The sequence below is a fragment of the Tiliqua scincoides genome, chromosome 1, assembly GCF_035046505.1.
Source record: "Tiliqua scincoides isolate rTilSci1 chromosome 1, rTilSci1.hap2, whole genome shotgun sequence".
NCBI lineage: Eukaryota > Metazoa > Chordata > Lepidosauria > Squamata > Scincidae > Tiliqua > Tiliqua scincoides.
In genome coordinates, this window is record NC_089821.1 from 232,289,060 (window position 1) to 232,314,299 (window position 25,240).

Here is a 25,240-nt window from a genome sequence, read left to right on the forward strand (position 1 = left end):
CAGCACTGCAAAGAAAGCTGAAGTCATCCACACAGAACACACAGAAAGATTGAGTTAGACATAATCTTCAGCTTGAAAGGACTATATGTTATGACAGAACACAGGGCACGTACTAAAAATGGTATCCCCAAGTTCTCCAACCTTCTCCACATAACATAAGCTCTCTGACCTTGTGTTGCAATACCATCATGTTAATTTCATTTCTCAGTTGCCACATCCTTGGCTGCTAACAGCAAGCAGGGAAATGCACAATGTGACAATGTCACAGCTTAAGCTAAGTGATCTTGAACGTTACAGTGAGAAGCAATATATGAGTTTTCCATTTTTGGCAGCAGTGAGTGTTATGTGTAGTTCTGCCCGGGGCACTGTTTGGAAGAGCTATGCAACTTTATTCTTAGATAAACTTTCTTCAGATGCCCTGTATTTTGGCTGCCAGGATTTAAGCCAGCAGTGATTTTTTTTTAAACAAATGTTTCACTTCCCGAACTAGTTCTTATCTTAAGATAACTCAAATTGCCACTTAAATGTGTTGCTTTCAGGTTTCAGGATGAGGGTAGAGATACAGGTTTTAAGTTGGGACAAACTTTTCTAGACTAAATATGGTAGCAGCTGATGGTGACTTCAAACATGCAATTGCTGTTGGGAGGGTAGGGGAAGGAGTGATGACTGATTTCTGCATGCTTCTCTTTCAGTAGCATGTCGTCACATTTCAGATCCATTCATGAGAACTATGCTTCTCTGTTGGACACTTTTCTGAATGGCACTGGGCAGCCCACACCAAAAAGCATACTAGCTCTTTCAGATGGTAGAAGTGGGTATAAGAGTATGCATAAAAGGAGGAGGAGCTCACAATGGGAGGCCCCACCTTTGTCCTGCATGTATTCCATTGGTTACCTGAACAAATCCTATTTTGAATTTGTTCCAGAAGCCACCATTATCCAAGGTTGCGTTGGTGGTAACGAGAGGTGGTACAATTTTATTGTATTTTATACTGTTGTTAGCTGCATTCGGCCTTTACTTGTACAAGGGACAGGTGGGATAAAAATATGTTAAATGAATTAGTTCTAGGTCCCTTTTGGGCCACCAGCTCCAAAACTCCTGCTTATGGATCTCTTATCCCTGTCCTACTCCACAGCAGTATGGTTACCAGAGATCCTTAGGGAAAGCAACAACTCTTATACCCATTTAAGATATGACCCAAGCTGTTCAGGCTTTTTGTCACTGAAACAATGAATTTTGTCACTGTGAATTTTGAAACAATGAATTGTTTCAGTAGTAGACAAATGACATAAATGCCTTAATAATCTATTTGCTTTATTTCATAGGATAATTGTTTTATCATCAAACCCATGGAACATTGTCTCCTCTCTGTTTGTACAATTCATCAACCAGCAGAAATGTTAATGAAGGATGACGTCTTACTGGGGGATGATGGGGGATTTGTCAATATGTTCACTATGACCAGTGATGACTTTGGGCTAAAACAGACTAAATCTAAAAAGAACAAACACATTATGGTTCTAGACTCAAAGAGATTCAAGAAGTAAGTACGATTGATTTGTCTTTTCTTAGTATGAAGATTTAAGTTTTAAATTCTAAATAGGTCCCATGATGGGGAATTCCTGTGTTGCCCAACATAAGCAGGAGACAAATATTCACTGATGTCGCAATCCTATTCAACTGTAGCACCAGTACAACTGCCACTGCACCAGCACTGGGTGTCATAAAAGTGTCATTAAGTGCTTTCTAACACCTAGAATGTTGCAGTGCTGGTGGGAAAGCCTGCGCCATCCTTCATGCGCTGAATCCTGAGCTATGGCTGCTGAAGTAGGTATGAACCGCTCCATGCAATCAGGGGTGGTGGGATGGCAGGGGGGAGGGTGGGAGGGGATGTTTCTGGGTAGGGGGAGGGCAGAATGGGGCTCGATCAGGTCCAGGCGGGGCAGGATCAGTGGTGGTGGCCACTGCTATGTCATTCCCCCTCCCCCTTTTCCTTTGACATGGGGCTTCTCAATCTTGTGCCTGTGAAACAAAAGGGGAAGAAAAATTCTCCCAAAAAATTTCCTATTTATAATTTGCTTAACAACATTCTATTTTGGTAATTTGCTGTGACCACCCCCATGCTATTCTAAGTGCAATTGGTGAGCTTATGATGTTTCCTTTAATAATGCCTAATGTTAATAGAAATAACTACAGGTTGAGTCTCAGTATCCATGATGGTTCCCAGCACCCACATGGATTCCAAAAATCGCATTAAAGGAAATCCATTTAGAAAACAATGTCCCTTTGCTCAGGGATTTGAAAGCAGCCTTGCTGACCTTTGTAATGCACAACAGAAGCATCAGGCAAACGCTCAGGCAGAATCAATCATTCTGTCTCCAGATGCTTAGAAAGGCTTCACTCCCCTTCACTTCAGCAACCCCTCCCTTCACTGGAGGAGGTGATAATCACTTGCATTCTTTCATGTGCTCAGGGGGAAGGGAGGGGTTGCTTGCCTGGGAGTGAAGGTGTTCTAAGTGTCTGGAAAGAGAATGATTGATGGATTGTCTGTCAGCTGCCCTCTCCTGTTCTAACAGGGCTATTGTTAAATGACTTTTTTCTTTTAAATTAAAGACGCTTCTCATCACGTTAAGATAAAACTGTGGGTGAAAAATCTGTGGATATGTTATACCTGTATATGGTAATAACAGTCTCCTGGGCCATACCATTTGTATGAGAGGAAAGGTGAGATAAAAGTATTTTAAAACACATAGAAGGCTAGACAGTCCAGATTTTTATTTTATTTTGTTTTTTTTTTAAAAAAGAGAGTAGAAAGGGGAAAGATCTCCATGGGTTTGTGAATTAATTGGGAATTATACCTGGTTAATGCTGCTGAGTATTTCTTTAAAAAAAATTCCCAATAATGTAGAAATGAGTCATATGAGCAATAAAAATCTTGAATGTTGGATGTGTTCACAGTCAACTGATGCAAGTTTTAAAACCTTCAATAAGTGAAAGGCATGATTATAGCTCAAAGCAAGGGGATTTCAAAATATCCAAATATTCATAGTAATAAGGGACATCATAGTAAAGCTAGTTTCTAATTTATAAGGCACTAGCTGTAATAAAGAATTGCACTAAAGTTTGGCACTATCTGTATAAGTAGTCATGCCAAAATAGCCTACGGTTACAATGGTATAAAGCTGTATGTCCAAGTAAATTCTGTTAAACTCCATGGGGCTTACTTCTGAGTCCACATGCTTAGAATTGCAGCCCAATTAACAGCCCAATCCTATTCCCCTCCCCAGTGTAGCCATGCCACAAACGGGTGTGCTATATTATTTTGGGGGGGGGGATCAGGCGGCTTCAGAGGCAAAAGGGGATTTAAATCCCCTTATACCTCTGTAAACCTCCTACTCCACAATGAGTCTCCCTCTACCTATGCTAGCAATTTTGCTACGGTAAGTCGACAGAGAGAAAGGGGGTGGAGAAAGGAGGATAGGATTTGGCACACTCCATCACCGCTGAATTCACTCCCTTGTGTAGCTTCCCTGCCCTATTATGTCCTCTTCCCACCCCTGTTCAGACTCCCGTACCCCTGCCACTCCTCTGCCACTCCTGTACCTGCTCTGGTGGGCATCCCTGCACTGCACTACTGACTGTGCTGTCAGAAAGAGCTTTATGGCATCTTTTAAGCAGGTGGCACTGACAGAATGCTCATTCCGTCAGTGTCAGTTCTGTCCCCTGTGCATGAGTTAGTGTGGATCCAACCAATGTTCACCAAATTTTGGCTGTCTTGAGGTTCTCAGGGCAACTGTACTCTCACAAAAGATAATGGATTATTTTTCTCCCCATACCTGGTTTCTCATGTCAAGCAAGTTTATGCTCAGTTACTGATATACTGTATAGATAGCAGATGCTTGTTTTAAATTAGTTGTTTGTTCTGTCATCCCTAGTATTCGGCGCAAGCTGCATGATGACTGGGTTGTGAAAGTGAAGTACATTCCTGCCTTGAATTGTTTTGGATCCTGCTCTTTCGACAGCGTTCATTCTTTGGTTTTGGATGACCTGAAAAGGCTGGAGGACAACTTGTGAGTCACTACCATAAAAATGCTTTCAAGGCAGAAAACTGCACTGCCTGGAGGTTGATTTGAAGATGCTATTGAAAGAAATTCTGGTTTATGTGAGCTGCGTTTTTCTACCTGAGTGGCAGTTAATTGGAAATCCCATACAAAATTAGTGATCCAATGCCTGACACAAAAAGATGACTGTTTATTATTTGATTATTAGCCTTTAAAGGGCATGTTCTGGCCAGCAATGCTAGTCTATTTCTTGTATCCAGGAAATGGAGATAGAAGATTTCACGTCTAATAGTATCAACATTCATCTGAAGATTTAACTTCCTCTGAATTGGTATTGACACCTGGGCTTGTACTGTGCAGTTTTTCAATGGCTTAGGACAGTTACTGCTCAGGGAATTAAAATATGGAAAAACTGAGTACAGAAGCTGCTTCTCAAATATGGTGACTCAAATATGGTGACAGCCAGCCAGGTGCCCCTTCCTCTCCTCAACAGATGTTCAGTACTTTTGTTAGTGACAGTGTTGATCAGTTAAGAAATGGAGAGGGACTACACTATTCTTTTTCCCCAAACCGTTGTTTGATCCTTTGATAGTTCTGCTGTTAGGGCCAGCACTGTCAGAAAAATAAGGATGGAAAGAAAAAGATACTTTAAAAGAGAAAGGTCGTAACCCTCTCTGAAATAAAGTTCAACTTCTAAGTAGTCTTTTTTCCCCCTCTATCTCCAAAACAGCGGGCACCAAACCCCAGCTCACAAGCTGGATCTGGTGCCTGCCACAATTCTTTCCCTGGGTGGAGCTTACCGTTCTGTCCAGGGGGCCTCTCTTTGGTGCCACAGAGCAACTCTGACCTTCGCACCAACCAGCTATGCATGCTCAGAAATGCATACACAGACATGCATACACCCCAGACAAATGCATACACCCCAGACACAGAGCCTGCTGGGGTGACAGCACGCTGTGGTGATGGCATCCAGCCTACATGCCTTTAAAAGGGGACTGGACAGATTTCTGGAGGAAAACTCCACCACAGGGTACAAGCCATGATGGGTATGTACAGTCTGAGATTAGTTGGTCACTCATTAAGAGGGCCAGGTAGGAAATTTTTTCTGTCATTCAAATTGGCCATGGATGGCGGTTTTTCCGCCTACCCCAGACTGGCAAGGGAGGGAAGGTATATTCAGTAGTTTTCATGCATGAAAAGTTGGTTACTGTGTAAAAGTAATAAAGTAGCACAAATTCAACCCAACTGCAGTCTCGTGTCTTTGCTGAGGTATGTGTGAGAGTAATAGTATGCTAGATGCAGGGAGGTAGCAGCAAGATGCAAGTACGTTGTGGTCTTGTGTGTGCTCCCTGAGGCATCTGGTGGGCTGCTGGACTAGATGGGCCCTGGGCCTGACCCAACAGGGCTCTTCTTATTTTCTTATGATAGACCCCAGAAGCAGCAGGCTAGGATGAAGGTCAGGGTCATCTGTGGCCCAAAGAGAGGCCTCAGGGCAGAACGGCAAGCTCCATCCTTGCTAGGGATACCTTTACCTTCATGCAGCAGTCTCCACTTTAGAGATCACTGTTCCAAGATTATCAGGCAGAAAGTTTCTTAAGTTATAATGCTTTTCTATGCCAATCACTTAAAATAAAAACTTATTTTTTCAAATGTTCTTGTGGGTTGGTTTTACTTCAAATGACCCCACTTTCTATAGGACCAGTTCACTTGAGCTGTATGTAAAATCTAAGGTAGTAAAAAAAAAAAAAGAGTTCAATTTATGTTCATACATCTTTCTGCTATCTGTAATAGTTTTCAAGTGATAATGAAAGTAAAACCAAGGTAGAGATCCTTACATGTCTACTTTTTCAGTGTTAACGCCAAATTTCTAAGGAAGCTATTCAAGATAGCTTCTTAGGCTGCAGTCCTAACCACACTTTCCTGAGAGTAAGCCCCATTGAACAAAATAGAACTTAGTTCTGAGTAGACCTGGTTAGGATTGTACCCCCAGTCTGAGAACTTGTTTGTTCACCATTAATTTGACGTATATTTTAAGTGAATCAGACCAACAGAGACCTCATTATGTGCATTTTTCTAAGTTCATAGCACCCAGAGTAAAATCAACTATGGCATTCCAGATTGGCAGTCGTCTTCCACTTTGATTCTTGTGAACTTTATATATGTTGATTGGGATTGCTTTTTGTGTCTGAAAAAGCACATTTTTTAATTTCTGCTTCTTTAAGGTATTACTATAAGATGGCTGACCTATTTAGGAGGCCAGCTAGGTCAGATGATTCTCTTACTGCTACCCTCTTGTAAACACCAAACACAATCTGCAGATCCTTTAAGGAGGAAGGCAGGTGCCTTCCTCACCTGCAGCCCTCTGTCTTAGGATCATGAGGATTTCTGGTCCCTGTTGGGAAGGCATGGGAAGTTTACAGGGCTGCCAGAGTTTTCTCAAGTTCACAGGCTAAGTTCTTGGGCCTGGCAAGAGGAAAATTATTACTGAAACACTTTGGAAATTCAGTGGGGCCCCTTATTACTACTGCTGCCTGCCTCTTCCTCCTCTTCCTTTCAGTTTAGAAGCAGAGGAAAAAAGGAAGTGATGGTAAGTGGCAGTGGTCCACTTTCAGTCAAGGAACAGAAGCAGGATGATTGCACTGCCTTCTCTTTTCCACCTTGTCAAGTGGTGCTGGAGGCAGCCTCCCCCCACCTTACCCAGCATATCTGTTTTCTTCTTATAGTTATGCTATTCTTCGTTTTGAACTAGAGTGGTAAAGCGGGACCAAAACAAGGAAACTAGGAGAAGCCAAAGAGGGGAGATGCTTCTTCCAGGTTCCTTTTTCTATGCCACTCTGCTGCTGTTTTTCACAAAATATAGACTGAGCAGCAAACTAGGAGGAAGACGTAAGAGGACTAATGTGAGCTAAGTGAAACAGCTGCAGTAGACATCAGGTGCCACTTGAATCCATCTGCCACCTGAGGAAGCCCACCATCTCATGGCTGAGCTGGCACCATGAGTCTTCATTGCAGGGCACTGACATTTTGGTGAAAGGTGGTAGGCTGTAGGATGAACGGACCTGTTCTTTCTTCCTGGCATTCCTATTCCTACTACTGAAAAATCCTGTTAATATTGCTTCAATAGATTTGTTTTAGGGCAGCAAGTTCTTTCCTCTCTACAGCCTACCTGCACAATGGCAGGAGACAACAGGACATCAAAAACTGGATAGAAAACTCCATAACTGAACTCAGTTTTTTTGTCTTGGTCCTTCATGTTTATTTTATTGCTGAGAAAGAGAGAGGGTCTGTTTGTTGTCCCCGTTTCCACCTGGATTCTTCCATCCCTCTGCAGCAAGAATGGAAGAGTCCCTACCTCCTTAACCTATGCCTCCCAAGGAGCTGTGAAGAAATCATGTGTGTTATTAATCCTTTGGTAGTCTTGTCAGCCCTGAGTCTAACTAAACCTTCCACTAAAGGTTCAAAATTCTCCAAGCAGTTTTGGGAAACTGAATATATAGCAAAAGATACCAGTTGGAATTTTCACCTGATCAAACACGTGTTTGTGATTGCAGACCTGTCAGAGATTTTTCAGTACCCAGAGGAGTTAACGCCTTTACTTACTGTGGAAAAGCCAATATCATTGTTACCGGAGGTAAGTGAAATGCATTCAATCAGTAAGTGAGCCTGGTAATACTTTTTAACGTGTCATGGTTGCAAAAACAGTTATTTACTGTAGGATTTTTTAAATTCCTTTTGGTTAAATGATAAAAACTGGTATAGCACCTGTAGTAATGTCTCTGCATGTTTTCAGGCAAAGGTGATGTCCTAGGTCAGCTTATGACTATCAAAAGGCTCAGCTGACCAGGCAGACTCCTGAACCCTCATGACCAGTGGTAGTGCTCCATTTACCTTTAGGGAACAAGCAGCTGTGGAGGCTGTGATCATGAGTAACTGCCTCTGGGCACCAGAGTCAATGCTGATGAAGAAAGGAGTTGAACTGGCCATGGCTTTGGGCAGCCAGTAATGACATCACTGGGGTTCCATCACATTGGAGATTGATTCCAGCCCTTAAGAAGGGCCTGGAATTGCCAGGGAAGATGTTGGGTGCAAATGGCCCATAAAACTCGCCTTAAGGGGGGGGGGATGTCAAGGAAGAGAAGAGTAGAGAAAGTGGGAGAGAGGAGAACCAATGGAAGGAGGAAGAGAGAGGTAGGAAGAAGGGATAAGGTTGCTGGAATAAGAAAGAAGGTGAGAGAAGTGGGGAGAGGCCCACCCCCCCCCCCAGCAACCTGGTTTTGGCACTACTTATGGGCAATAAGTATCTTCATATGGATATGTTCATTATGAAACACAATTACTGCTAGCAATAGAGCAATCCTGTCACATGCCTTCTAAAGACCAATTCAAATGTGGAGAAAATGTCAGATGGTAGATAGAACCTTCTAATATTTTTAGACTGTCCCATTTTAGACTGAGTGGAAGGGGCCTCCTAGTTGCCTGTCATTCTGTCTGCCTGGGCTATCACAGGTCTGCTACAGAGAAAACAGATCATGATCCCAAATTGCAGAAGAAACACTGAGGCTTTGCCAAGACCACACTGTCAGTTTTTGACATAATAAATGGCCTCCAGTTCTTCAGACATATTCTCCTACCTTCCTTGAATGGCAGTGAGCACAGGGCATAATTCAAAACATGTTCTTCTAAACTTAAGCATACTTTGGTCTAGCTAAAGAATTATGCTGTCGGGCTCACCCAGCAAAACAAGAATAAAAATGTCCAATGTTAAGAGAGACAGTTCTGTCAATGACATCCTCCTATTGTGTATCAGACAGACGGAAAACATTCTTACGCAGGCACTTTTTATTCCCTTTACAGATATTTAAAAACTCAGCCTCCTGGCAATGTATTTTTTTAATTGAAGTGTGTAGACATTTGCTGAATGCATTGATCTCACAACTAAAGCAGGTGCTTGTCTAAGAAATGAATCAGCTGTTGTTGGACACTGAAGTGGGCTGAAATAAATTGGATTTTTGATTAATTGCTCTAAGGGGTGATGTGTTGGGAGTCATGCAACTCCAATAAAATATTGTCGGGGCCTGCCAGTCAGTGCAATAATAGATTCTATGGTGAGTTTGTGTTCTGGCAAATGGCTTTCAAAAACTGCATTTATAACTCAACAAACTGATGAAATTATATCAAAATGCCTCTTATTTATATTGCTCAGCAGAATCATGACAACTAGTGAAGGAGACATGAACTGAGACTGTAGTCTTTCTTGGTCATCATTCATGTCAGTAGCATTCTTAAAATGATAAATTAATCAACATTCCAGAGGTCTGGCTGCCCTCAGGGCCTTTGGGTTGTCTTACACATCAGTAACCAGCCCAGATTCTTCTAACTCTTTCTTCATGCAAGTTCTGCAGCACATGTGACCTCTTGACAAATGTGGGCAGCTATGTAACTGCTTTTGATTTTTTTCACTCACAACTGCTCATCACATTACTCTGTGATGTTTGAAGGACAACTGTTTTCATGCAACCAAAAGCATCCCGGGATGCCCCTTTGTTGCATTCCTGACATTTTAGGAGGGTTCTGTGCAAGAAATAATGGATTTGCTCCTTGAGCTGCAGGAGGACATTGCAAACTGGGCACAAATTTAGAATGAGTCATGGGGGCTCATTCCAGATGGAAAGATTTAGCAGTTTACTCTTCAAAACACAAAGGCAACTTCTTCACTCTAGAAAAGCAGAGAAAGAACCAGTGTTTGTCCACAGAGGCTAGGATGGTGCTAGTCCCTGAATTTCTCCTTCTTTTGGCTAAAGCACTGGTACCCAAGACACTGAGACTTTGGTCTGTGAGACTGGTCTGCAAGAACTCAGGGGGGAAAAATTGCCTTTGATCACTTCCAGTGTCTCTCCAAGCAAGCACTCCCCAACCAGACCACCAGAGAAGGCGGAGAATGGACTGCCCGTAGCTAGCATTGGTTACCTGCAGCTGTGGGTGGTCCATTCTCCACCCTCTTTGATCGTCAGTGGGGGGCACTTGCTTCAGAAACGCTTCCCCATGGACCACCAGTGAGACTAGACCACTCACAGCCAGCACTATATATAGTCCATGACAATTCTGGTTTTCTGCCTCAGTGGTCTACTGACTCCTAAAGGTTGGGAACCACAAGGCTAAAGCAATGCCAAAGATTGGGAAGGAGCAGGCACCAACAGAATGGAGCTGTCCTATATGTTCACATCAGTGCACTGTAGTGTATATCACAAATGAACAGCTAGGAAATGAAAACTAGCCCCTTATCTAACCATATGTGGAAAGCTCCCTGTCCATGTTATCAAGTGCTTCAGAAAGAATTTAATAATCATCTTATTTAAAATATTTCTGTCATTAGAAAATGATAGGAAGGAGATCCATATACATTAATACACTGTCCCATCCCCCATCTAATCTAGCTAGCCCCTGTCCTCACCTGTGATATACTTTGAGCAAAGTACATATGTCTGTTAGATGCCAATTTCTAAGGGTGTCCACTTGTTCAATGCTTAATTATTCTTGGTCAGAACAAGATAACATTCTGACTAGAGATCAACAACTAAGATTCCTTCATTCTATCCTTAGGACAGCTCCTTCAACTTCAAGGTTTCTGCAGTCACTACAGGGGAAGTAGAAAGCAGGAACAAATGAGTCATTCTCCCTACCCCAAGAAAGCCAGTGTCCTCTTTATGGTCAAAGGCATCACTTCATTGGGAAATGATGGTCATGTCCACAAGACTAGAAAAGGCCTTGACGTCACAATAAGCTTGTATGTCACATAGCTGTATGGACCATACAAGCACTCTTACAAGAAAGATGTTTAGCATACAGATTTATCAACATAAATGAGAAAGACAGGAAGAAATGTAATGATCTACCAGTTAGTTAGAAATTGTCATGTGAATGAACACAATAAACATAACTACAAAAGAAAGTACAGAATCCACAGTTTAGCTTCTAAATGCTCCAACTGATTCTGGCAGACTTTCTATCTCTGAGTAGGAGTCTACATTTTGACATAGAAATTCATTGGCTCAAGAGGCTTGAAAATACCAGTTTAATTTCCTTTTTGTCATAGAATGGCAGATAATATGAGAAGTGGTCAAGAAAGAGAGTAGCACTGAACTGTTCGGTAGCCCAAGGGTCACTTTTTGAAAAAAACATTTTCTCAGTGAGTCGTTGAATTACTGATGTTCTATAAAGCACAGGGCAGACTGTATCACTGGTCAATTTTCTTCTACAGGAGATGACAAAATTCTCCGTATGTGGCATCCCAACATCAACACCAAGCCAGTGGGGAAGCTGATGGGGCACTTATTTAGCATTACAGAGATTGTCACTAATGAAAAAGATCAGCACATTATTAGCCTTTCCACTGCAAAGGTAAATTATTTTTTCTTTAACTTACAGCCCAATCCTAACTTACCTTTGTGCTGGAGCAGGCCTCCCCGCTCTGGCTCCAAATGTCGCAAATGAGCTGTAAAGCCTATTTGCACCTACTCAGGAGCCGGCAGTGCTGGCACAAAGATCCGTTCCTGCACCAGCCAGCACAGGTATGTTTTCTGCAAGAATCACCATCCCAAATGTGTTACTCACCCCAGGAGGGAAGCTGCTGTTGTTGTCAACGTAACAGACAAATAGCGCACATGATCTTTCTTGTGTCTGTGTATGCTGTGACCTGTAGAGAATGCATGTGAGGGTGCCTGCATTCTATGTCCAGCAGCTGATAGACCACCTGGAACTGAGACAGTCCAGAAGTCTTCTTTCCAGTACCTTCTTCCCTACAGCTCATAGATGTGGGAGATAAGCAGCCCTGCGCAGTGCTCCAGGCTGGTCTTTGGGTTAGTGTCTTGGAGCTTCTCTTTAAATTACATGGTTAAAAAAAAAAAAAACAAAACAGGGGAGGCAGGGGAAGTAAATATGTCTTTGACAACTCAGGGCCCAATCCTATCCAACTTTCCAGCACTGATGCAGCCGCAATGCAGTCCCGGAGGTAAGGGAATAAACATTCCATTACCTTCCCGCATTCCAGTGCACCCCCACCACAGGATAAAAGCTTATGCTGCTGGAACAGCTGCATCAGTGCTGGAAATTTGGAACAGATTGGGCCCTAAATGTCAAATAGGTGCCGGAAGAATGAGTGTGAGAGCAAAATCTTGTTAAAATAAACCAACGTGGGCTTTTCAGCTCACATATTTCATTGTTAATAATGAAACTTATCCTTTTTTTAAAAAAAAAATTGCTTTAAAAATCTGGGTGGTAAAGTCATCAGGAAACTGGAATGAGTACTGATGTTTCCTTCTGGTGTTCCCCACAGTGGCATAGCTAACCAAGTTGGTGCAAAAAAAAAAAAAATACTGTAGCCCCCCTCCCGGCAATGACATCAAATTTAATTAAGTACTTTGGGTCTTTTTATTTGTTAAAGTGAGTGAGAAATGTTAGCTAATATTTAAAAATAGCAAACATTTGTTGAAAGTAAGTATTGCACTTTTACAGTGCAATCTATTCATGTCTACTCAAAAGTAAGTCCCATTGTGTTCAGTGGGGCTTACTCCCTGGTAAGTGAAGTAAGGTAGGATTACAGCCTTACACAGTTTGAGATGTGCAGGAGGGGACTGGAGACAATCATAAGAGCCAGCAGCTGACCTTTAGGAAGTGGAATTGAGGAATTATGTGAATAAATGATGAGGCCAAACCACCTGCTGCTCGGTGCTCCTGCTGCAACTTGCCTCGCAGGTTGCTGTGCCTGGCTTGTGACCCTCTTCAGGTTCCTGCACATGCGCAGGTGACCTATCACAGTCAGCCAACTCAGAGCCCAGTCCTCTGCATGTCTACTTGGAAGCAAGCCCAGTCTAGTCAATGGGGCTTACTCCCAGAGAAGTGGGGAGAGGATTACAGCCTTGGAGCCCAATCTTCTGCTTGTCTACTCTGGAGCAAGCCCTACTGGCTTAGATTGCTGAGACAATTGGGCTTCTGCAGCCTTGCCAGGAGGAGAGAGGAGGATAACGAGGCAGGGAAGTAGAGAGAGGACTGTGAGGAGCAGAGGAGAGTAGGCTGCGCAGGGCGGGGGAGTGGTGAGCAACTGGTCTCGCTGCACAAGGCGAACCCCCTCCTCAGTCCAGGCTGGGCTCCACAAGGGTCTCTGCAGGCTATGCCTGCTTATCGGGGGCTCCATCTCTCTCTCTCTCTCTCTCTCTCACACACACACACACCCAGTGTTCTGATCAGCATCCAACAGCCCCCCCACCAACACACTTCTTCCTCCCTCTCTAAACACAAACAAGCACTGATGCACTCTGCTCCACTCCCCGTGCACCTCTCTTACCATTTAAGCCAAATAGGGCTTCAGGGGGCAGCGTATTGAGCAGGACAGGTGGAGGAAATCACGGAGGGAATGAGGGCTGGCAGGTGCATGAAAGGAAGACTCTGAGGAGGTCTGTGCCCATCGCAGCATCTCAGCTGTGGGAGGGGGAGAGGGCCAGCTCCTTGTGCCTGCTGAGACCTGTGGTTCTTGAGCTCTGCCGGAAGTGACAAGCTAGACTACCTTCCATCTTGGCTGCATGGAGGGGCAACATGCAGTTTCACCCCTCTCCGTGACTGTTGCCCCTCCTCCTGTTGGAGTGCCTGGCACTGGCAGTGCTGCCGGCAGCAGCCCAATTGTTGCGCACAGGTGCTGTTGCCTGCAAGTTGTTGCCTCCTCAGCCATGTTGTTGCCACCAGCCACCCTGTAGCCCGGTGCACCTGCTACCCCCTGCACCCTCCTAGCTACGCTACTGGTTCCCCATATTCTCTGTACACCAGATACCATTTTCCCATTTACTTGAAGTTGGCATTGTCTATTACACCTACCAGAATGCAGAATCCACATTAAGTATGTTATGGGTGAAGGGCTTGTGTATGTGTGTTTAGAATCAGGTATGTCTCTCTTTTAAACACTCACAAAGGATTAAGCTTCTATTCCTGAGTTTATAAAAGAGACATGTTCCTGATTCAGCCCTTGTGTGCTCTGCCCCTTTGAGAGCGGCGTATATGTATTTTATACTCAGATATGTATACCCAAATATGGTGGGGGGTGGTGTGAGAGTCATCCTTATAAGAATCCCTTCAGGAATTTGAACCACTAAGAACATAAGAACAGCCCCACTGGATCAGGCCATAGGCCCATCTAGTCCAGCTTCCTGTATCTCACAGCGGCCCCACCAAATGCCCCAGGGAGCACACCTGATAACAAGAGACCTGCATCCTGGTGCCCTCCCTTGCATCTGACATAACACATTTCTAAAATCAGGAGGTTGCACATACACATCATGGCTTGTAACCCGTAATGGATTTTTCCTCCAGAAACTTGTCCAATCCTCTTTTAAAGGCATCCAGGCCAGATGCCGTCACCACATCCTGTGGTGACCAACCATAGGATGGTCACCACTGACCAACCACACGCTGAGTAAAGAAATATTTTCTTTTGTCTGTCCTAACTCTCCCAACACTCAATTTTAGTGGATGTCCCCTGGTTCTGGTGTTATGTGAGAATGTAAAGAGCATCTCACTATCCACTTTATCCTTCCCATGCAAAATTTTGTATGTCTCAAACATGTCCCCCTCAGGCGCCTCTTTTCTAGGCTGAAGAGGCCCAAACGCCATAGCCTTTCCTCATAAGGAAGGTGCCCCAGCCCAGCAATCATCTTAGTTGCCCTCTTTTGCACCTTTTCCATTTCCACTATATCGTTTTTGAGATGCGGCGACCAGAAGTGGACGCAATACTCCAGGTGTGGCCTTACCATAGATTTGTACAACGGCATTATAATATTAGCTGTTTTGTTCTCAATACGTTTTCTAATTATCCCAAGCATAGAATTGACCTTCTTCACTGCCGCCGCACATTGGGTCGACACTTTCATTGACCTGTCCACCACCACCCCAAGATCACTCTCCTGATCTGTCACAGACAGCTCAGAACCCATTGGCCTATATGTGAAGTTTTGACTTTTTGCCCCAATGTGCATGATCTTACACTTACTTACATTGAAGCGCATCTGCCATTTTGCTGCCCATTCTGCCAGTTTGGCGAGATCCTTCTGGAGCTCCTCACAATCACTTCTGGTCTTCGCCACTCAGAAAAGTTTGGTGTTGTCTGCAAACTTCGCCACCTCACTGCTCAACACTGTCTCCAGATCATTTATGAAGAGGTTGAAGAGCACCGGTCCCAGGACAGATCCTTGGGGCACGCTTTTCACCTCTCTCCATTGTGAAAATTGCCCATTGACACCCACTCTCTGTTTCCTGGTCTTCAACCAGTTCTCAGTCCAGGAGAGGACCTGCCCTCAAATTCCCTGACTGTGGAGCTTTCTCAGCAGCCTTTGGTGAAGGACCGTGTCGAACACCTTCTGAAAGTCCAGATATATAATGTCCACGGGTTCTCCCGCATCCACATGCCTGTTGACCTTTTCAAAGAATTCTAAAAGGTTTGTGAGGCAAGACTTACCCTTACAGAAGCCATCCTGATTCTCTCTCAGCAAGGCTTGTTCGTTTATGTGTTTTGAGGTTCTATCTTTGATGAGGCATTCCACCATCTTACCCAGTATAGACATTTGCTATCCTCCAATCCTCTGGCACTGTGGCACTGTAACCCACTAATCCTGTGCACTGGATATATCTTCTTCCCAGTCCCCTCTCAGGGGTTTTATGTCTGGCTGGAACCTGCCAATCATTGCCAGCCTCTAGGATGTAACTGTAGGTAGTCTCATAAGGGGAAAATGGATGTTGAATAGGAATAATCATAGAAATGTCTGAACAGTCACTTGTGCTGTCAAACTTTATGTTGCAATCAGGCTGCATCCTTGAGACCAACTGAAAAGGTGGCCTCTGGTGTAGGGTGCCCATCTCTGTCCACCTACTTGTCTCCATTGTTCCTCCTTCCATTCCCTGGATTAGGAATGGGGGTGGGGGGAGGAAATGTTGGAAGGGGAGTGCTGAGCTAGAGCTTTGGAGAGTTGAAGGAGCAGAAGCTGGCACTTCATTGCCTAAGGCAGGGGTCTCCAAACCCCGGCCCGGGAGCCAGATGTGGCCTGTGGAGAGCCTTTATCTGGCCCGCAGCCAGCCTCTGATCCCCTGAGAGCCTCTAGACCAGTTGACCAAATGCAACCGGAGTTGTACTTGTGGCGTGGGGGAATGGGGGTCGATTTAAGTGTGTGTGCTTTATTTCTTGGGCTGTGTTGGTGCTTGGAGAAATCCTGGACATTTGAGCCCATTCATTCATTCATTTCAATCATTCATCTAAGTTCCATCTCTAATGTATTTAAATTTTACATTTAATTTTTTTTTTCCGGCCCTCGACGCCATGCCAAATATTTGATGCGGCCCTTCAGCCAAAAAGTTTAGAGACCCCTGGAGGAGGCAGCTTTTGGCATGCTGCCTCCAACATCTGGAGATCTTGGGCAGCCCTAGTTACAGCCATAATATTTTGCTCACTTGATTCTTTTTTAAAGGTTTGGATCACCAACATTTTTATGAGTGGTATTGCTCATATAGTGGATTTTCAGTGCCTAAAAAAAGAATGTTAAAAAAACACTTCTATTTCTTCTGTAATAATGCCCCATGCCTTTGCAGGTCTGCTTGCCTGGCTTTTTCTCCTGAACTGTTTTCATGGTGGCAGTAGTGCCAGCTGAAAGGGAGGAGAAAGTAATGCCTTATGTTTTGGGGAAAATGCGGTCTTTCATGCCCCAGGAACAGCTTAACCTTAGGGAAAAGCAGCGTTTTCCCAGCTGTAAGGAGTTATCTGTGCTTTTATGACATCAGCATTGTACAAATTCTTGCTTTAGGCCAATGTGTAGGACTAGTAACTTTGGGGGAAAGGCAGCAAGGGGAAAAAAAGTGTACATTGTTAATTAACAATGGAAGATGGCAGTAAACGTCTTGGTTCTTGAGTTTACAGAGGGCATGCATGAGTCCCCATGAGTTTTGAAAGTCTGACATGACAATAGATATGATGGAGGCATAACCCACAGTTCCCTAATGTAGTGTTTCTCAAACTGTGGGTCGGGACCCACTAGGTGGGCTGCAAGCCAATTTCAGGTGGGTCCCCATTCATTTCAATATTTATTTTTAATATATTAGACTTGATGCTACCATGTTATGTGACTGCATGTGGGGAAATGTAACACATCAGTTCTTTTAACGGGCTAGTATGTATATGCTTTAAACAATGATAGTAAATGGGACTTACTCCTGGATAAGTGAGAGTAGGATTGCTGCCTAGGATTGTTAAAAATTTTCCTGCTTGATGATGTCACTTCCAGTCATGTCATCATTTCCAGTGGGTCCTGGTACATTCTCATTCTAAAAAGTAGGTCCAGGTGCTAAAAGTTTGAGAACCACTGTCCTAGTGGCTTTTCAAAGAGGAAGGAAGCTGATCAACATGAATTTCTGGGAAATGAGTCCATAATAGGAACTGGAAACTTTTGCTGTACCAATACGAAAGTTTTCAGGGGGAAAGGTGGAGTTGGGGAAAGGCTTTTTCTTCACCACCACCACCCAAGCCCCACTCCTGAATGTCGAGGAGACCCTCTGGGGAAGTGACAGATGCAATCAAAATTAGCAAAGCCCCTGCACTTTTCAACCATGCCAGGTCAGCTCCATACACTGACAAGCTGGTTTGGAACAGTGCAGACAGGTTTAAAAAAAAAAAAATCTGACCTTTCCATTCCTGTTGCCTTGATGTAACAGATGTGTTTCATGCATGAGTCTATGGGCAGAGCCTACATTTACTGCTGTAATTCTTGTACAACATTTCTGGTGTCTGATAAATAGAGTATTTTATAAATATTAAATGCAGTTATAAATTTAACTCTCTGGACAATCACACTGCGGCAATTTAAGAACCTGGCTTTCATAGACCTGAGCCAAGATTTCTTTTCAAAAAACTCAGCTTTGTTTGGTTTCTCCTGGTTTAACTGGATTCCAACCAAGTGACCTTTTCACACATTGCCCAACTCTGTTCACTGAATTGACACTGTAAATTTGACACTGTTTCCCATAATGCATGACACTCAACAGGCTACTTGTACCTGTGGAGAGTTTCTTTGTGGGGAGCAAGCAGCAAATTTAAATAGAAAGCTGTGAACCTGCCTGTGAACGCAATCTCTGTTGGAAAAAGCTATACTGAATAAAGTCATTCCCTTTATCTCCTAGCTTTTCAAGTCCAGGATGGATGCACATTGTATAACGTGGAAACTTATTAAATCCCACTAACTAGAAGACAAACTGTAGGAACCAAATCCAGCAAATTAGGCACTGTGTGAACAAATCTTATAGCAAGCAACATGTTCACAATTTTACAGGTTTACCTGCAATTGAAAACCATGCCTTAATATATGTTTGAAAAATCCCCTGACATGCTTGCAGTTTGAACTAGAAAACCGAATCTAAGGCTTAGGAACCCTCTGGCTTTGTGCCCTGCTTCTGCTCACAATAGTTTGGAGCACTGCATATCATCTCTGTGATCAATACTTAATCACAGGATGATTTTACAGCATGTATTTATTCATTCACATCGTTATACTGCCCTTCCTCCAAGCAACTCAGGGTGGTTTATATAGTTCTCCCCTCCTTTTGTCCTCATAACAACCCTGTGAGGTAGGTGAGGCTACAAGATCGCCCAAGGTCACTCAGGTAGCTTCATGGTTGAGTGGGGTTTTGAACCTGGATCTTCGAGGTCCAACTTCCAAACCACTATACCGTCGTAGCTCCCTATTGCCCTCTTGATTTGACTAGGAACACTAATGGCCCAATCCTGTTAGAGCCCAGTGCTGGTAGCACACTTGCACCACCAGTGCTGGGTGTCATAAAGTGCCGTAAGGCACTTTCCCACCATTGGGAGACATTCTGTGCCAGCAGAGAAGCCAGTGAGCCTCCGCATCAGGAAGATGTGCTGCTGGAGCAGCTGGTGTGCGCCTCCCAGCTGGTGGTGAAGGCAGGAGGAGGTTGGAACTGGGTGGAGGAAGAGCGGACTGAGGGAAGAATTGGGGCCCCGGGAAGGGTCCTGTACTCCCTCCTGAGCCACTCCTGCTAAATAGTGAGTGCAGATTCAAGGAGACCCATTGCTGCCAGTGGAGCTCAACATGGGTTAAGGGAACATTTGTTCTCTTACCCCAAGGAGGCTCTGGTGGCCGGGCCAGGTCTTGCAGAGATGCAGCAGCAGTGACTTTGGCACCACTGCTCCTTGCATCAGCCCCAGATCTTAGGATTGGGTTGTTAGGCATATACAGTGGTGCCCCGCATAACGAAATTAATTTGTTCCGCGAGTCCTTTCGTTATGCGAGTTTTTCGTTTTGCGAAGCGCGTTTTCCCATAGCAGTGCATTGAAATTTAATTAATGTGTTCCTATGGGCAAGAAAAGTCAGAACAAAGTCAAATTTGGTTTACAAAGTGTTTATTAAGTGCTCTTTAAAGGCATACATACTGTACTGAGGATTTCAAAAATGGGGGGATGCTGAGTGGGGAGCTTGAAGGCTGTAATCCTGTGCACACTTTCCTGGGAGCAAGCACAATGGGACTTACTTACATAAACTGACATGAAGATCCTCCCCTTACTAGGGTGAAGGGGATCATAAACTGACATGAAGATCCTCCCCTTACTAGGGTGGACGGGATCATAAACTGACATGAAGATCCTCCCCTTAAAACAAACTGAAACAAAACAAAACAAAAAATTCGTCTTGCGAAGCACAGGTCATAAAAATTCGTTGTGCGAGGTACCAAACGTCGCAAAACGCTTTCGTTCTGCGAGTTTTTCGGTGCGCGAGGCATTCGTTATGCGAGGTACCACTGTATTTAATTCTCTACATGTCACCCAAGATCTGGGCTGAGGACATGTGATACAGCTTATCTTGCTGAAGCTAAATAGGCCTAGGTTGGATAGGTATTTGGCTAGGTGGAGTAAACAGCATCCAATCTGTTGAGTAGCCATGGTAACTATTATGTATGTAAGTTATGCAGGATCAAAATCCTGCATAACTGATTGGCCCAGACTTATGGCTGGCCAATCAGGTGATGGATCGAAATCCTACCATCCGATTGGCCCTCTAGTAAGGTTTCAATTGCACCAATCATGGGAAGTCTGAGCGGAGTTAATGGCTATAAAAAGCCAGGGGTTTGCCTTGTATTCAGCAATGTTCTGTTCTGAAGATGGAATAAATGTATTGAGCTGTTATCACTATGCCTTCCTTTGTTCGCATGGACCCACTATATAACAGTAACTATAACATGTTAACTTTATAAGATGTACAGCACAATCCTATCTTGCGCTGGAACAGGTAGGCCAGGAGGCGTGCGCTGTATCCTGCGCAAGATAGGGTCCCGAAGTGGCTCAGCCAGAGGTAAGGGGAAACTCTTCCTCTTACCCCTGGGTAAGCCACTGTAGCCCCAATGGGTCTCGTCAGACTTGCGCCACCTCCTGAGGTGGCATAAGTCAAAGGAGAGCGAAGTGACTTGAAGCCATTCTGTGCTGGCTTTGGGAACAGGTTGGGATCTGGCATAAGAGCTGGGTCCCAGCCCCATCTCGCACTCCCCACCTGTCCGCCTACCCCCGGGACCGCCCTCCCCCTACCTCAGAAAGCCTCCCTCTCACCTGATGCAAGGCTCCCCAGCAGAGTCAGCGCAGAGGCTGGATTCATCCTCCGCTGGCTGGTGTGTGTCCCTGCGCCATCCAGCAGACTCACAAGAAGGCACAAATGTGCTTTATGGGCACATTTGCAACCCTCCTGGGCCTGCTCAGGAGGATTGCACCCATAGTGTCTACACTAGTTACCAGTATCTTCTAGAAGAAAGGCAGAAGTTTGATAGATATATGTACACTGTATTTTTTTTTTACTGTTTATTATTATGTGCTTTCAAGTACCATGACCAATGGTGAACCTTAGGAGATATGACATACTGATGATCAAAATAATGTTTTAAAAAACCTTCAGAATTACCCTCCCATGTTCTCAAACACATTCTCCACTGCAGGTAAAACTCCATTCTCATTGCTTCAGGCAAACAGTTATACCCATTTCACTCTAGGTGAAAGCTTTACAGAAGTCCTGTTTGTCTCCACCTGTCTTTAAAATCCAGTTGCTATGATGTAGGCCTTGTAAGCTTCCTATCAATGCCCCTTGAGCCACTGAAGCTGAATTGACCTGCTAAGTCTCTGCTTGGAAGGATTTCTATAAATGCTGAACTGTTTTGAAGTCAGTGCTATTGTTTTTTAGATGTATTCATAGAGCATTTCCTATGACATCCTTATAAAAAAAATGAGGGCAACTGGGCTTAAGCCATCACTAAAAATTTAATCCTTGACAATAACTGGAGTGTATTGTATTCCTGCATTGGTGAATTGTAATCATGATAATTGGAACAAAGACATTTAGGACATCTGATCCAATTTGTTATATTGCTTTCATAGAAAAACAATGGATAGATAGAAAAAGCATTATACAGGTTGAATATTCTAAGCCAGTGTTTCTCAAACTGTAGGTCAGGACCCACCAGGTGGGTCATGAGCCAATTTCAGGTGGGTCCCCATTCATGCCAATATTTTTTTTTAATATGCTACCATGATATGTGATTGCATTTAGGGAAATGTTACACATCTGTACTTCGAAGGCTACTGTGTGAATGCTTTTAACAGTTATAGCAAATGGAACTTACTCCTGGGTAAGTGAGTGTAGAATTCCAGCCCAGGATTGTTTAAATTTTTCCTGCTTGATGATGTCACTTCTGGTCATGACATCACTTTTCCGGGGTCCTGACAGATTTTCATTGTAAAAAGTGGGTCCCGGAGCTAAAAGTTTGAGATCCACTGTTCTAAGCCATTTGAGTTTCCTCCCCTGAAAAAGAACTGGAGCAAGTGCAGTGTAGGAAGGCTGAAATGATTAGTGGGTGCAAGGAGTGCATCTCTCTTATGAAGGAAGACTTAGAGGTGTTTTGAGGACTGCAGACCTGGTGCAGACCTTGATTGTTAAACTTCTCTTGATTGCACATATTTTGTCAATGTGATCTGAATGAGATTGCCTGCCTCTCTCATACTTGGAAATATTGCACAAATTAATTTGAGAACCTTCTGGTTTTGTTTGGAGCATGCATTGAACTGTTTGTCAGCTGGCAGTTTTGCACATGCTCTATAATTAGCAGAGAGAAGGCTAGTTTTCCCAGTTCCTGCCTACTTGCCTCCTGTCCTGTCACTGCAACTGCCCTGCACCACACCAACTATCTCCTCTTTGTCCTGCTGCCTGCCTCAGCTGGCACTGTGCCTGTTCCTCTGCCCACCTTCCTGTCTAGTAGGCTGTGCCTGTGTGAGATTCTCACAGCCCAGTCTTATCTCTTCCGTGTCATAGCATGCAGCTGTGCCAAACAGGCTGTGCTGTATGTGGTGGTTGGGGGGGGGGGGGCAATTGGGAGACTTGGGTGAGGTAAAGTGTCCTATCCCAATTTCCCTATCCTGCTGACTACTCCAATTTGTCCCGTCCAAATATTCCAACTCCCATCTAATGCCCACTTTTTGGCTAATTAACACCCTCCTTTTCCAAGAACAGCTGTGGTGTGCAAAGAAATGAACAGAGCTCCTTATCAGTTGAGCAATTAACAAGAATTTATTGCTACAAACACAGACACTCCTGCAAGTCCTCTTGTCCAGAGGCTTCCCCCTCCCCAAAACTCCACTTAACTCAGTGGGTAAAGGTCCAAAGCCTCCAGTCCAAGTCCAATCCGGTCTCCAAAGCACAGTCCAGTCTTCCCAGTCCAGTCTTCTGCAGCAGAGCCCCTCCTCTCCAGCAGTGTCCTCTCCAGCAGAGTGCTGGCAGTCCCCTTCTCCCATAGGTCTGGGTCAGGTAGCCCTCTTGGTCTGGTTCCTGCTGGATCAGGTAGCGTCTCCCTCTGGGTCAGGGTAGCTCTGTCTCTGTCTGAAGCTGCCTTTTATCCTTGGATGTCTCATAATCCAAAATGCAGCTCACCTGTGAGCTACCTTGTTAGCCCCTTGTTAAGTCCAAATTAGGCTCAGGTGAGCCATCTCTTCAGTCCATGTCCTTTCAAAGTCCCATCAAGGTCAAATGAAGCTCAGGTGTCCATCAGAGTCTCCATTGGTCTTGATTGATTACAGCTGTGGAGCCAGGCCTGCCCTTCCCAGAGCTGTCAACCAGCTGTCAAAACATGGAATCGCTGTCAACACCACATCATCCACCTGATGATCTTCTGATCTTCCATTACATAAAGGAAAATGTTTTCCATCAGCTCCTCGATCACCAATTGGTCTCCTTTGACCTGAGCTAGCAATACATTTGGGGCAAGTCTGAGGAGCTGAAGGGGGCGTGTTGGGAAGCTCTGGAGGGGATAGTATCTGGCAAACAAGTTGCTTCTGCTGGGAGACATCCCTCCAGCCTCAACATGCCCCCACCCCTCTACCCCATCCAGCATTTCCGGTCCAGTGTTTGCAATACCATAAAGTACATTCTGCCAATGTAATGCTAATTCCAATGGTGGAGCCACTACATAGATTGGGCCATCACTTGCGTGAGATGACGGCAGGAGGGCTGTTGCTGTGCACCAAAGGGAAAAAAAGAAACCAACAAAATTGCTATGGCAACCACATATCTCCCCCTCCCCACAAGCATTTTCTATTAAGTCCATGACAAATGGCATGAGATGGTAAAGTGTTTCACACTGCATGTCCCAAGAGGTTGTGTGGTATCACTAGAAGTGTTTGAAAATGGTGTTATCTATTTTACTCAGAAATAAGCTCACTGTGTTCTTGAAGACTAAGGGTGCAATCCTAACCCCTTAGTGCTTTCCAGCAATGCAGGGCAATGCAGCTCTGAGGTAAGGGAATAAATGTTCCTTCAAGGAGGCCTCCATGAGTGACACCCAACTGCAGGATGCAGCACATGTCCCATTGGCACTGCTATGCCAGTGCTGGAAAGAACTGACATAAGGGGTTAGGATTGCACCCTAAGTGTCCAAGCCTATCCAATTTTCCAGCACTGATGAAGGCACGATGCAGTCCCAAGGTAAAGGAACAAATGTTCCTTTACCTTGAGGAAGCCTCCATGACTTCCCTCACCACCATAGGATGCAGTGCACATCCCATTGGCACAGCTGCATAGGTGCTGGAAAGTGGAATAGGATTGAACTCTTAAGCTGCAATCCTATTTTACTCACCAAAAACAAACACCTTTAGATCTCACACATGTGGAACATAATTATGAGGAATTTTCAGTAAATTAGGGCAGATACAAATAAGAGAAGTAGAAATCAGAGAGCAGTAGCCTCACTAGGATTCATGTCACCTGGTGCAGGAGGCCTGTGTGTCACCCCATGCAGTGGGCGGGGCATCGCCCCAGGTGGTGGGTGTGGTGATGTACCATCGCCCCGTCCCCACAGGTTTTTTGGCTGTACCTTTTGTTAGAACACAGATATTTCAATGTGGTTTCTTTCATTGCAGTCTGCATGAAATTACGCATTGATTGATATATAACATGATGGCATTATTCCTCCAAACTCTGATTTTAGTGATTTTGAAAACTTGTAGAGTCTCTCTCCCTCTCTCTCTCTCTCTCTCTCTCTCTCTCACACACACACACACACACACACACACACACACACACACACACGTGTGTCAACTTACTAACACCTTATTGCAGCAGTTCTCAAACTTTTAGCACCGGGGCCCACTTTTTAGAATGAGTCTGTCCAGGACCCATTGGGAGTGATGCCATGGTCAGAAGTGACATCATTAAGCAAATTAAAATAAGTAATTATAAATAATTAAATTAAAATAAAATAAATAATTAAATAAGGGGGAGCCAGTCCTGTTCCACCAAGTGAATCTACTCTGAAGTAAGTCCTATTGTGGTCAATGGGGCTTACTCTCAGGAAAGTGTGGGTAGGATTGCAGCCTGTGAGCCCATTCCTATGCATGTCTACTCTGAAGGAAGTCCCATAGTGGTCAATGGGGCTTACTCTCAGGAAAGTGTGGGTAGGATTGCAGCCTGTGAGCCTAATCCTATGCATGTCTACTCTGAAGTAAGTCCCATAGTGGTCAATGGAGCTTACTCTGTAGTCTGCCTGCAATAACAACCCCCCAAAAAGAATCAGTGAGATTTCCAGCCCTCCCCAGTGCGCAAAGTTCTTCTATT

General features: G+C 44.3%; 1 protein-coding gene across 1 annotated transcript in view; it reads left to right on the forward strand.

Annotated features, from left to right (window-relative positions):
• Positions 1-25,240, forward strand: part of WDR64 (WD repeat domain 64) — a 108,487-nt gene that overhangs the window by 23,878 nt on the left and 59,369 nt on the right. The window contains exons 7-10 of the mRNA XM_066623070.1: positions 1,326-1,543; positions 3,936-4,070; positions 7,613-7,692; positions 11,320-11,459. Of these exons, the coding sequence (XP_066479167.1) occupies positions 1,326-1,543; positions 3,936-4,070; positions 7,613-7,692; positions 11,320-11,459 (573 nt within the window). The remainder of the gene's footprint in view (positions 1-1,325; positions 1,544-3,935; positions 4,071-7,612; positions 7,693-11,319; positions 11,460-25,240) is intronic.